At 35.1% G+C, this 13,508-nt stretch overlaps 1 protein-coding gene across 2 annotated transcripts in view; it reads left to right on the forward strand.

Moving 5' to 3' along the window:
* Positions 1–24: 24 nt before the first annotated feature.
* Gart (trifunctional purine biosynthetic protein adenosine-3 Gart) overlaps positions 25–13,508 on the forward strand; it is a 36,957-nt gene continuing 23,473 nt past the window's right edge. For both annotated transcript variants that reach the window (XM_071590802.1, XM_071590803.1), the window contains exons 1-7: positions 25–278; positions 3,978–4,058; positions 4,400–4,489; positions 7,559–7,806; positions 10,881–11,061; positions 12,180–12,393; positions 13,253–13,383. In XM_071590802.1, coding sequence (XP_071446903.1) covers positions 3,981–4,058; positions 4,400–4,489; positions 7,559–7,806; positions 10,881–11,061; positions 12,180–12,393; positions 13,253–13,383 — 942 coding nt within the window. In that variant the 5' untranslated portion in view covers positions 25–278; positions 3,978–3,980. The remainder of the gene's footprint in view (positions 279–3,977; positions 4,059–4,399; positions 4,490–7,558; positions 7,807–10,880; positions 11,062–12,179; positions 12,394–13,252; positions 13,384–13,508) is intronic.

Below are 13,508 nucleotides of genomic sequence, written 5' to 3' on the forward strand. Positions count from 1 at the left end.
AGGTGCGCGGACCATTTCAAAAAGACCGCAAATTTTTCGGAACGTATACTTTTCTTTATTAAAAAATTTCTGTCCGAGTTCTTCAATAGGTCCCTCATTATAAGCAGCAACTAGCCTAACTATTATCAGCCCAACTAGCGTATGTGTCCCCTTATGACCTCTGATTGCAATCAAAGAATTCTTAACCCTTTCCAGTTACATTGCCCTCTTATTCACGCATTGAAGTTGCACTGCAAGGAGAATACTCCTCATTTTGTTGAGACTAAAGGACATTTTAAGTAAGTTTTACATTGATTTTATTAATTATTATATTTCTCATGACATTTTAAGTTTTCATTTTAATTTTATTTGTGGTAGGGTCTTCATAAAAGAGAGTTACCTTTCGCAATCTCCCGCAATAAGGATTTCAAGTTAGCTTACATATTAGCTGTAAGAATAGTTCAAAGAATAGTTGTTTCCCTTTTAGTGTACTTTTACTGCAAGGCAATTTTTTGAATAATTTGGCCTCACAAGTGTCCTTTTTAGGAATTTTTATTTTATTACATAACCTTTAATGGCGATAAACGAATTTAAATTGCTCGTGTTGGGGAAATTGGGGCATGAAGTCATTTTAATTACGTTCCGGTGTTTTAGATAACATGAAATATTTTGATTTAAGCCACTGTTTCCGAGTAGAACACTATGAAGGTGCATAAAACCCTTCATACCACCCTGTTGTTACAACTTTACAATTTTGTTAGAACTTACCTAAAAAGAGCGAAATTAATATTATACACGAATTTCCCAAAAGTTGATGATTCTGAATAACAATCCAGAAAAGTAATTTGACCCCAAGAATTCAGTATTTATTTTAGTGAAGTTAAACGTAGGACTAATACAGCAATTCACGTAACTATGCTGGACATTTGCTATGGAGTTCAACAAAGAGTTTCCCATGTTTGGATATCGCCCTTATATTACACCAAATACATTCGAGTATGCCAATATTTTGATTTACTGTCATGTAGTTATTGAGTAAAGGAACTAATATCCTTGTAAAATTATCAGTACATCTTTCTCTAAGTAAAACTCGATTCTATCTCTCTCTACTTGTCAATATGTACTGACCACTTAATTCTCCTGCGGTTGAAGTCCTACACTACCAAAGATATACACGAGTTAATTTAGAAGATGTAACTCATGACTTTCATTTTGTATAGCAAAAATATGTAATCTGTCCAAAGATATAAATGCATTTCAGGAGCAAGGAACTGGAGAGTTAATGAGGGGAATCATGTGTCAATATTTTTTTTGCATGAAAATCTAACGCAAGAACACAAAATTAATATTTTATACAGAAATTTGATGAATACCAGGATAGCTACTTCTTTTGAACTTTTTTTGGTTTTTCATATTTTGTGTATATTTGTTACATGAGAATGATACTCAAGTATAAAGTTATTTTTTGGAGTAAAAATATATTGAGTTTCTGAAGTGAGTTTTCAGGTTTCACAGAGTCAAAAATGAAACTGCAATCATCAAAAACAATTTTAGGGTATGTATGAACAATGGGATCAGCTTCATATCTGCGGAAAAGCATCTGAAGTAGCTGCTTACTTTGTCTATGATGACCTGCTTTAGGCACAGTTGAGGTGCTTGTAACTCACTTTTTTTAATTTTACAAGTGATTTGCAGTTATTTACTTGAATACAAAATCACACATCATGGCACATAAGATGTAATATCATTAAGTAATCTGACTTTGCTGTTTTCCTTTATCTCAATGTTGGTGGAGGTGTCATTATCATCTCTAGTTAATCATAAACACAGTAATCAACCCGAAGGTCAGTTTGGTAGGTGATGGTAGAGTTCACCCAGTACTAAGCCCGGCAGCATGTGAAATTCACACATCAGGTTAGGGGAAGCCAGTTCCTTTCCCTGCATCTGTAGGTATCAACCTGAGTATTGGTGTTTGGGGATGTAGTTGTCTGGTGGGTAGAGTGCTGGTCTACTGAATTGAGGGCCTCACAAAATTAGGAGTTCATATATTCCAAGGCGCCGTAAAATCCATTCTCTAGGAGGTGAATCTTCAATTGTCTTTTGAATTTACTCATTGCAGATATGCCTTTCAGTTTTTAGTAAAATTCAAATGTGGGCCATTTTTGGTGAGGCTGGAATTAAAACTTTTGAGTTGTGCATTACTATTATTCAAATGTTATAGGGGTGGAAAGTGCTGATGGGTGAGAAGATATTAGGACACAACAGTGCTCCTCCTTGACAAAAGAAGAGTATTGCAGGGTAAGGGTAAGATTTTCAAAGATCTGAAAAAGGGTTTGCCATATTCTCAAATTGGAACTCCTGCATTTGATTTCATGACTTGTTTCTACTGAGAGAAAATGCTCTTACATTGTTGAAGAGATGATAATGCAATATATTAGATCGGGAAGAATTTTAGCAAAGTGCACAAGCTTTATGCATTCCAGAGAAATCACCAAAGTGAACCTTCTTATCATAAAAATACCAGTTGTCACTTTATTGGTTGTATTATTAATATGATCTTTCCATGAGATCATCACTGATGGTGAAACTCAAGAAATTAGTTGTTTATCGTCAAATGATTGTCTTTTATCTCTGATGAATTTCCTTAAGTTCCAGAAGTTTTGGTTCCTGGATATTATCGTGAATCCTTATTATAGGATAGGGTTCAAGTCATTGTTATCATTACTTCTTCGCCCCATCTACATGTGGGTGCATCCATGACTCACAGAGTATTAAGGTGCTTGTGAACTTGTTGCTGACCAGTCAATTATCATCGTTTGCCAAATGACCTACTAATAGAAAACCCCTTATGTTTTAATGAGGTTTCTCACATAGTCATATCTAATAACCTCACTTAGTGTTATCGTTAAATTTCACTTTGTGAAAGAAATAATGAAGAGACCAAAAAACTTGATAGATATATCCAATAAATTAAACTAGATACATATATAAAGTAGGCCTTGAGTGATATTTACACTATGAAAGGAAGTCCAGTATCCATTCTCCATGATTTAGGACATTTTTTGCCTAAGACAAACATTTTCACATCTGGAGACCAAGGCCTAGAGTATTGAAAAGTAGCAAATATAGGTAAATTAAATCCAATCCTAAGAATGATATCTATTTTAGGCTGATGTGGGATAGTAAATGGACACTGCTACCACTCATTCTCGCTTAATCTGTATACTACAGAACGGGAATTGAATTGCATATTTTTGGATTTAGGTGACAAGCATACCACTGGCTCGGATGAGATTTCTAGGAGTATACTGAAACTTAAGTGTAGTTTTATTTGGGGATTGGGATGGCGCGGTGGCTAATGTACTGGCTTCCCACTCAGAGGGCCCAGATTCAAATCCTGGAGGTGGCAGATCTCTTTAGTGGTGTTCCAATCCTTACATGAGATACTTTGTGGAGAGCACTTTAAGTGAGTACGCCATCCATTGGTTGGGACATTAAGCTGTGGACCCTTGGTGCCTTCCATTAAGAGTAGGCTACTGCTGATGCGGGATTTCTCTCCATCCTCCCTAGTTGTAGTTTTCATGGGAGGCGACGGAATACCACTGAAAAATATCTGTTGTCTCCAGGATTTGATCCTGGGCCCTTTCGGTGGAAGCCTGTACATTAGGCACAGTGCCATCCCGATCCCTTTCCACCCATCCTCCTTTCGCTTCCATCTCTAATGGTGCAAATGACCTCAGCTGTCAGTTGCCTAAAGCTACTAATTCTAGTGTAGTTTTATTCTTGAGCCACTATTATGGTTAATAAGTTTGCCATTTATTATTGATCCCTGAAAATTTTTAAGATACCTCTATTCAAGACTAAAAGTGACAAATAATTTAGCATATTACTGTTCAAAATATCTAGCATCATTTTCAGAAAAACTTAAAAAGTAGAGAATTATATTCTGAGTACCTTTAAAAATTATTATATCTCTGATTCTTTTGCGTTTATGTCAGGAAATGGCTGCCAATGTCCTTGTTATTGGAAGTGGTGGGAGGGAACATGCACTCTGCTGGAAACTGGCTCAATCTGCCAAGGTATTATTATTTATGTTTTCCCTATTTGTAACTTCATTTGTATGTGTAACATAAATTTCAACACTTTTAGTGTAACAAGGTAATATTTAAATAGTAATGTTCAAATTTTTGTTCCTTATTACTTTACCTTCATAATCAGTGAGTTTTGTCATTGTCAAGCAAAAAACACAAAATATACTTACTAATAAATCTTGCTGTTTGATGATGCTATACTGAAAAAGTTTTTTAGTGGTAGCTATGTTTAGGATTTTACTGTTTTTTAAGTTACAAGCGTACAAACATGAGGAAATGAACCAGAGGAAACCTTCATCTATTTAAAATTCATGCCTTTTCCTTTCTAGGTCAAGCAGGTATATGTTGCTCCAGGGAATGTGGGAATAACATCAATGAGTAAAGTGGAAAAAGTCCACCTAGACCTAAAAAATTACCAGGTAATCTTCTTGTTAAAATAGCATTTAATACAAATTTAATATTTATCCAACTAAATTATGGTTTTAAATTTTTTTAAAGCAAACCCATTAAAAAATTAATAACAACCCAGTTTTCTCCAATTACTCAAAAGAGCAAAAATGAAACATTTTCAACTTTTTCAATGTAATGCTAAAACTGAATCCAAAATTTAATTTTAACAAATGTTAATTTCTCAATTTGTTAGATCATATAAATGTGTCATTATTATACGAGCCTCATACTGTAGTGGTCAGCTTATTTGCATAAGTGACATACTACCTTGATCAAAAATTTCCCGGAATTTATTCAGAAAATTAAAAATACAAGTTTATTCATCTAAATCTATATTGTCCCCTTCAAAGTAATCCCCATCGACTGCAACACACTTATGCCAGCGCTTGATCCAATCCTCGAAACATTTTTTATATTCGGTTTTCGGTATGTCCATCAGTGCTTCCTGCGATCTTTCCATTACTTCCTCTCGGCTGCTAAAACGCGTTCCCCGTAATGGTTTTTTAACTCGATTGAACAGAAAGAAGTCACAGGGAGCCAAATCAGGTGAATTCGGTGGCTGTTGGATGGTATTTGTTGCATTTTTCGTCAAAAAATTACGAATAATGATAGCACTGTGCGACGGTGCGTTATCATGGTGCAAAATCCACGAGTTTTCTGCCCACATTTCTGGTCTCTTTCGGCGAATTGCTTCACGCAAACGTCTCATAACGCCCAAATAATACTCTTTGTTTACTGTCTGGCCTTCTGGCAAAAATTCATGATGCACTACACCGTTGTAATCCATGAAAACCGTCCGCATTGCCTTCTTTTTTGACTGAAAACGACGTGGTTTTTTTGGTCTCGGCTCATTTGGTGAACGCCATTCACTTGCCTGATGTCTGGATTGCGTGTCGTACTCATAAACCCACGTCTCGTCTCCAGTAATGATCCTTTTGATGAATGTGGGATCGGATTCAGCCTCGCAAATCATGTCTTTTGCGACGTCAACACGGTCTCTTTTTTGCATGAAATTGAGGTCTTTTGGCACCAACTTTGCTGCTACACGACGGAAACCCAAATCATTAACCACAATGTCTTGGGCGGATCCATAGGCAATGTTCAAGTCCTCCGCTATTTCTCTGATGGTTAATTTGCGGTTATTGACCAACATTTCTTTTACTTTATCAATTTTTTCACCGACTTTCGATGTCGATGGTCTGCCACTGCGTTCATCATCTTCGATTGACTCACGACCACTTCTGAACCGCTCGTGCCACTGGTAAACGACCGTTTTTTTAGAGAATCGTTGCCGAAACACTTTTCCAACATTTCCAACGTCCGTGCGCCACTAAATCCGTTTTTTACGCAAAATTTAATACAAGTTCGTTGTTGCAAATTTAAATCCATTTCTGCAATTGTAAAAAATCGCCAACACACACAGAGATAGATGTACTCTTGGCTACGTAACTTTTGCAAATGTCAAGTTATGACACTAAGATTTAAAGGGAATCTCAACAACAGATGTACCAATTTAACAAAAAAACAGAACTCAAATCGGAACGATGGGAGCGCCACACGGTGGTTATTCCGGGAACTTTTTGATCAAGGTTGTATACTTAAATTTTAGTTAATTGTGTTTCATGTTTTATTCTTTAGAGGAAACCAGGTGAAAATTCCATGGAGAAAATTGCTAAAGTACATGATGATATGGTTAAGAATGGATGAAATATGCTTTTCCCCTGAGATAGTTTTTAGTGAGATAATCAGTATGGAAAATTAGATAAAAATAATTTCTAGCAAAATAAACAAATGAGACTATGAAGAAATAGGAAAGTGAAGCTAATCAAAGGGTAAAGATATAAATCATTTATTTTAATAAAAGTTTTTGGTTTCACTTGGTTTTCAATTTCAATTATTTATTTTATATATTTATGTTGCATCAGTCTGGAAAAAGCACTTCGACCTTTACATTAGACTTTGAACATTTATATAACAATTTAACAATTACATACACCCAAGCCCTAGGTGGGGGAAAAACCACCTAGGCGGGAATCAAACCCACAACCTCTAGGTTGGAAGACAAGGACGTTACCCTGCTGCCACCTGGGCCGGCATAGTTGGTGAAACTGTTAACGGAAGAGTATTTACCTAAGTGAAGGTTGGCATAAGTAAATATGTAAAGAAAAGAGAGGATAAATCTTTGTCGTGGAATATATCATTGTATTTTTCTTAAACATGTTCATTAGAAAAAGAGGCTAGACATCACATGGAGACTTGTGAAACATGATTATGGATAGAAAAGACAAAATTAAAATGGAAAGAAAGGATAACAAACAAAGAAGCATGTGAAAGTTGCTTAGGATGGCAGGGGAAAGAGAAAATTTTTGGGAGAAATTGAATGAATCTTGGTTAATCAACACAGATAAGAAAGGGAATTTTTGGTTAGATGGGAGGAAGAAAATAATAGGTATTGAAGATGGTAAAAGAGATAGAGGGCCTGTGGTTCTGTTGATTAAGTGGGTTGTGAATGGCTTTTATGATAAACAGTACTTAGAAGTGCTATACTCCTTAAGAAATAATATTGATGTAAAATTTTTTTTTTGGTTCTGTTTGTATTTTTTACAGTCCTGTTGAGATAACCTGGGTGGCAATGATGCTCAAAAGGGTGAATAAAGATTGCAGGAGAAGGGGGAAGTTTTGAGGGATATGCGTTAGTTAGATGTTGCTAATTTTGGTTTTGACAAGTTCAAGTATTAAACACTACCCATTTGGGGAGAGTATTTCATGGGCACATGAACACACATCAGCAAGCTCACCTCCTCAGGTGAAGAATCTACCCTCCCTTGTCCTTCCCATGTCATCATTCTCTTAGCAATATAAATTGCTATTTGTGCATATCTACCATCTTGAGTAAGCATTAGAACCTTATTCCCTCCCACAAGACCCACCTGTGGAGTAGCCTGCTTGATATCAGCCAGGTTGTCACTACTGGACTGTCCCTGCAGATTGAAAATAATATTGATAAATTTGTGCTTGTCTGTATGATACTAATTCAGGCCATTGGTGAGTGGAGCAAGAAGAATAACATAAGCCTGGTTGTGGTCGGGCCTGAAGATCCTCTGGCAAATGGATTGGTCGATGTTTTGTCTGAGTTTGGGCTCAACTGCTTTGGTCCTAAGAAGGCAGCCGCTCAAATAGAAGCAGATAAAAATTGGTCCAAAGCATTTATGGATAGACATGAAATCCCAACTGCGAGGTGGAAATCATTCCAATCTGCATCTGATGCCAAGAAATTTATTTTGAGGTAAAATGGCGTGAATGATCTGCAATCAAAGGTGTAAACCCAGTAATATCAAATTGTACAGTTAAACCACCAATTTTTGCACAAGTCTTTGTTACATTTGTTAACCACTTACAGCGTGAAGCAAAATACACAAAAGCTAAAGGGCTTCAAAGCTATATTGTTATGGATGAAGGTTTTATGAACATAATTGTATGTATCTGTGTGACTTTTGAATAGCATCTCTAAATTCAAGTATGAAACTGATTGGATTCCACACACTGTAAAACACATTCATTTCCATTACTAAAAAGAAAGGAAGACTCGTACTTTTCCACAGATTTCTGTGGAAAAGTATTAGTCTTCCTTTCTTTTTAGTAATGGATATTAAATACTTCCACGAAGTGAAGCCTGAAACAATAGAATGCATTCATTTCCGTTTATTGGTATGAGTAAAACTGTCGCGAAGGGTTCCTCTTTCAGAAATTGTTTTGTGCATGTAAGATCTTGAAACAAATTGGTTACACATCTCAAAAATATCATTAATTACTTTTCATCTATTTGCTTACCTTTAAATGATAACAGTACTATGAAACAGTGGAAAGCTAAAAGAACTTACAAAAAACTAATTACAGTGCAATGCATGTCTGCCTATAAATATTGTGTGATCTTAATTTTAACCTTCAAAAATATAAAGGTAGCAAATAAAACAGTTTCTGGCGTCACGTGGTGGAAATTCTTCATATTGAAATTAAATTTGAAACACTTCACTTTTCCACATAAAAAACATTTATTTACAACCTATGTTTCGTTATGGTATATGTTATACCATAATGAAACCTAGGTCATAAATAAATGTTTTTTATGTGGAAGAGCGAAGTGTTTCAAATTTAATTTCAATATAAAGGTAGCATTTAAAGTTTTGTAATAGTGCTTCTTATAAACCAAACTATAACTGCAAATAAGGCAATCAATATTTTGTTTACAAATGCAACTCTTGATAATTTTATTGAATACTTAATTTAAGGGTGTAAGACTTAATTTGATGAATGTTCCCTTAAGTAAAGAAATTAATGCTAATTATGAATGATAGCTCACAAAATGTTCTTATGAACTCAGTTGGTGTTAGGATTCTGAAACTTTACCCTCTCACAAAATGGAAAACATATCTTTGACTCTTTTGAGTTTGAATAATTCCTTTAGTTCAAGATTGTATTATAAAAATATTTTTCTCAGAATTTCTTGTGGCAACAGTGTTAGAAAGTTATGAAAGTTTTTTGACTTGTCAAAGGCTTTTGATAATGTAAACCACAATAGACTACTAATTAAACTCAATAGAATAGGAATTAGAGGAAGTCCTTTAAACTGGATGAAGTCCTATATTCATAATCGCACTCAAAAAGTAGTGTTATCAGTTGATGGGTCAAAATATTCATCCGAAGCATACCAAGTTAACAAAGGTGTTCCACAAGGCTCAACCCTTGGGCCACTCCTCTTTCTGATTTACATCAATGACCTACCTAACTGCTTACCAAATAATGATGGAATAATACCAGTGTTGTACGCTGACGACACTAATATAATAATATCAACACAAACATATCCCAGCCTTGTGGAAAAAGCTAAGTCTGTCACACTTGCTATAAACAAGTGGTGTACAGACAACCTTCTAGACTTAAATGTAAATAAAAGTAAAATAGTAAACTTTACACACAATAAGAACATATCAGATGATCTGCTGGTAAAAATCAATGACCTATCAATTGAGCGTGTGACAGAATGCAAATTTCTAGGTATTTCTCTATGTGCAAATATTTCTTGGGATACTCATGTAAAAGCCCTCCAACACAAGCTCAGTTCAACTTGCTACTTATTAAGACACCTGTATGAAACTACAAGTAAAACTGTACTACTCAATTTGTACTATGGGGAAATTTACTCAAATATAACCTACAGTATAATATTATGGGGATCAGCTGCTATTTCTCAAAACATCTTTAAAATGCAAAAGAAAGCTATTAGAATCATCGCCAGGAAACCTTACAATGCTCCATCAAGGCCTATTTTCCATGAATTAAATTTGCTACCACTCCCATGCATCTACATTATGTTTTTAATTCTATATATAAAAAATAACATCGGCAACTATTCTCTTAACTCTGCCTATCATCATCATTACACCAGAGGCAGGAATGACTTCCATTATGGGAATATAAGAACTAAAGCATTGAAATTAGGACCCAATGAAATGGGCATCAGATTATTTAACAAACTACCCAAAAGTATCAAGGATACACAGGGAACTGCCGTATTCAGGCATAAACTAAAAAGATATCTACAACGCAATATGTTTTACTCGGTTGATGAATATCTCAACAATATTCCCGACCAGTAAGTTCATAGTTTTAGTTTCTTGCAATGGTAATGGTCTGATTCATGTTTGTGATCAATGATTTTTCTGAATTTGATATTGTATGTGCATGTTACAGCCGATGTTCATGGGTTTGTACCAAACACTTATGTAACTATGAGCATCTATTCTTTTATGTATCTTAACTGAGCCTGTGTCTTTGCTCCTCATTGACGTGCCTTATATCATGTACATACTTCACCCACCTGGTATTTTTGTATTGTGATCTCTGGGCAAATAAAAAGTAATAATAATAATAATAATAATATGCTTGCAGCATATCAGAATCTGCTGTAAGATCAATGTCATAATGAGTTTGGAGTGGAGAGTTTTGAGATGCATTATCTGATTTGATCATGATGAAATAATGTATATTTAGGTAAGACTTGCATCATATTATAATAATTTAGAAAGGGGCATGCAATGTAATTTAAAAGGTAGGGCAAATGAACCACAATTGCGTGGTTTTTTTCTTCCTGTTGCATTCCCTCAAATTACTTGTGATGCACATGTACCTCTTTTAGTGTCTTTCTATTCTATTTTTAGACTTTGATTATTTGGCTTCTTGAATAGATGGCATACCTCGCACATGCAGTGTGTGCATTATGGCATGAGGGAAATGATTTTTGTTTGGTTACTTGTCAAACTGTAGCAATTTTTAATTCAGTTGAAGTAATTTATTTTGTAGTGCACCATATCCAGCACTTGTGGTGAAAGCAAGTGGTTTGGCTGCAGGAAAGGGAGTTGTGGTTGCTCGCACCAAAGAGGAGGCTTGTGAAGCGGTTGATGCTATAGCCACTGACAGGAAGTATGGCACTGCAGGAGAGACAGTGGTTGTGGAAGAGCTTCTACAAGGAGAAGAAGTTTCAGTAATGATTGCTTACTTCAGCAACTCCTTTATATTACCCACCTAGCGCATGCATGTATTGACATGGATGGAATCATTTGATGAAAAATTATTGCATAGCTGATTCCATCATTTGGTGTAGATGTTTTCTGTTGCATCAAAAGTATGAGGGGTGTCAAATGAAAACCGAACCCACCATAACGCACAGTCCATGTGGAAGGTGGCAACACTGTTGTTACGTATCGATACTGCCATCAATGTGGGAGGAGAATTTCATAGTAACAATTCATGGTCCATAATGGTCCGTTTGGACCCATGGTCATGTTGTAGTGGGTGCTCAGTTTTCATTTGACTGTCCCTAGTACTATGTAAAAATGCATTAAAATACCCACATTAAGGGAAACTCAATTTAGTGAAAATAATGTCTATGCTTGCTTGAATTCTTGAAAAAAAAACTTGCTAGTTTCTTAGAAAATTGTCATTTGGTGCACATTAGCACAGTGGTTTATTTACCAGACAGTCTGATATTTCACCAGAGATGCCTTTTCTGTTAAGGTTTTTTTAAGGACTGGACTCCCTCATTGTTATTTTCCAGAAATGAAATTAATTCTTGGAGTCAAGCTGTGTGGACCTTTTTGAATTACTTAAGGGACTTGAATACTTAAAATTAAGCAAAAGTCAAGTTTGTAACCTCCTACTGTTATTACTGATGAGTTAGGGTGATACAGGCAAGCATCACATTCTATGTATAGAATTTTTTAGTGCAAATGTGCCTAAGCTCATTTGGTTATTAAAAGGTAATATTCATGAGGCACATGAGGTCTCAAATTTTATTTTCACAGCCTCATTTAGCAATGTATCTTTATTTTGCAATTTTTTGCTATTTATTTTGGGTGCAACATAGATAATACTGAGAAATAAAAATATACCAGGTTTTCTAATACAGTATTAATAATGTAACACCTACGTAGAATATATTTATGAAAAAGTTAAGATTTCCCGTACATTTATCAGTTTTATTATATTTTTCTTATGAAAATTCTGAAATAAGTAAAAACTGTAATGCAAGTGAGTTGGGCTTTATCCAGAATCCAGGATTTATGTTAATGTTGGCTGATTTACCATTTTGATATTTTGTAGGTCCTTGCTTTTGTGTCGGGTGGCACAGTTAGGGTCATGCTTCCAGCTCAGGATCACAAGAGACTGAAGGACAATGACCAAGGGCCAAACACTGGAGGTATGGGTGCATATTGCCCTTGCCCCATTATCAGCAAGAAAGAATTGGATGAAGTGAGGAGAGAAGTACTTCAGAGAGCTGCTGATGGGCTTGTGAAAGAAAAAATACCTTTCACAGGTAAGAATAGAATCTCCTCTCATATTAAAAGCTAAGAAAGTAATTGTTGCACTCACCAAAGAATTCCAGATATGGAATAAAGTTGTTAATGCTTCTGCTATTAGTCAAGTTGTCGTTAAGCTTTGTCACCATTTAAAAAAATACTTTTTCGACAACATTAAACCCCATCAAGTACTCATGTAGACCATAGAGTCAGGAAGACACATTTTTTCAAATAGTTTTACAATGATAAGCAGTATTTAAAAATCTTAGGCCTGTAAATTGCCTTACCATGGCTGAAGTTGCCTTTCTGATAATAGTGCTGATTTATGTTGAAACTTAAAATAATGGCAACCAGTTATCTAAAAGTAAAGGGCAAAATAGTGAACTACTTTGCCATCCATATGTTATTTTTTATTAGTGATAAACTGATGTTGGCACTATTACATTGGTCATGTGAACATTATAATTAAAAATATAACACTAAGTATTTTTGTAGTTGAGCAAAATTATCATGGCCAAATTTTAACACGGGGTAACCATGTGTGGAAAGAAGTTCAATGGTACACAGGTACTCCAAAGTTTGTTTCCATTGAGTATAAACTTAAATTAACTCTTATACGATATGTTAGTATGTACATATTTAGTATTATGATGTCAAAATATATAAAATTAATCGGTAGTATGTTAGAGGTATTGTGTTGTTTTTTTCTATTTTGTAAATTTAACATTTTATATGTCTTTCTGCATAATTTTCTCATAATTTAGCTATGTGAATGTATGCATCAATGAACTGTTTTTGCAAAATATTTTGGGTTTGTTTAGTTTCATATCTGTTCAAATTCTTGTGAGCAGTAATGCATGTTCTTGTGTGGGATAGGTGTTCTTTATGCCGGAATGATGCTGACCAAAGATGGCCCAAGAACCCTTGAGTTCAACTGTCGCTTTGGAGATCCTGAGACTCAAGTTATTCTTCCTCTCTTGGAATCTGACTTGTATGAAGTAATGCTGGTGAGTTGTTAAAAAAGTATCTTGTCATTTTGCATAAAATGAATTGAAATCAAGTGTTGTCATTAGCAAAGTTTTTGAGCATAACATTGGCTGGTATTCCCATCTGTATGATACATGATTGTTTA

Source organism: Hetaerina americana, unplaced genomic scaffold, assembly GCF_022747635.1.
Source record: "Hetaerina americana unplaced genomic scaffold, ioHetAmer1.1.p SCAF_4, whole genome shotgun sequence".
NCBI classification, from domain to species: domain Eukaryota; kingdom Metazoa; phylum Arthropoda; class Insecta; order Odonata; family Calopterygidae; genus Hetaerina; species Hetaerina americana.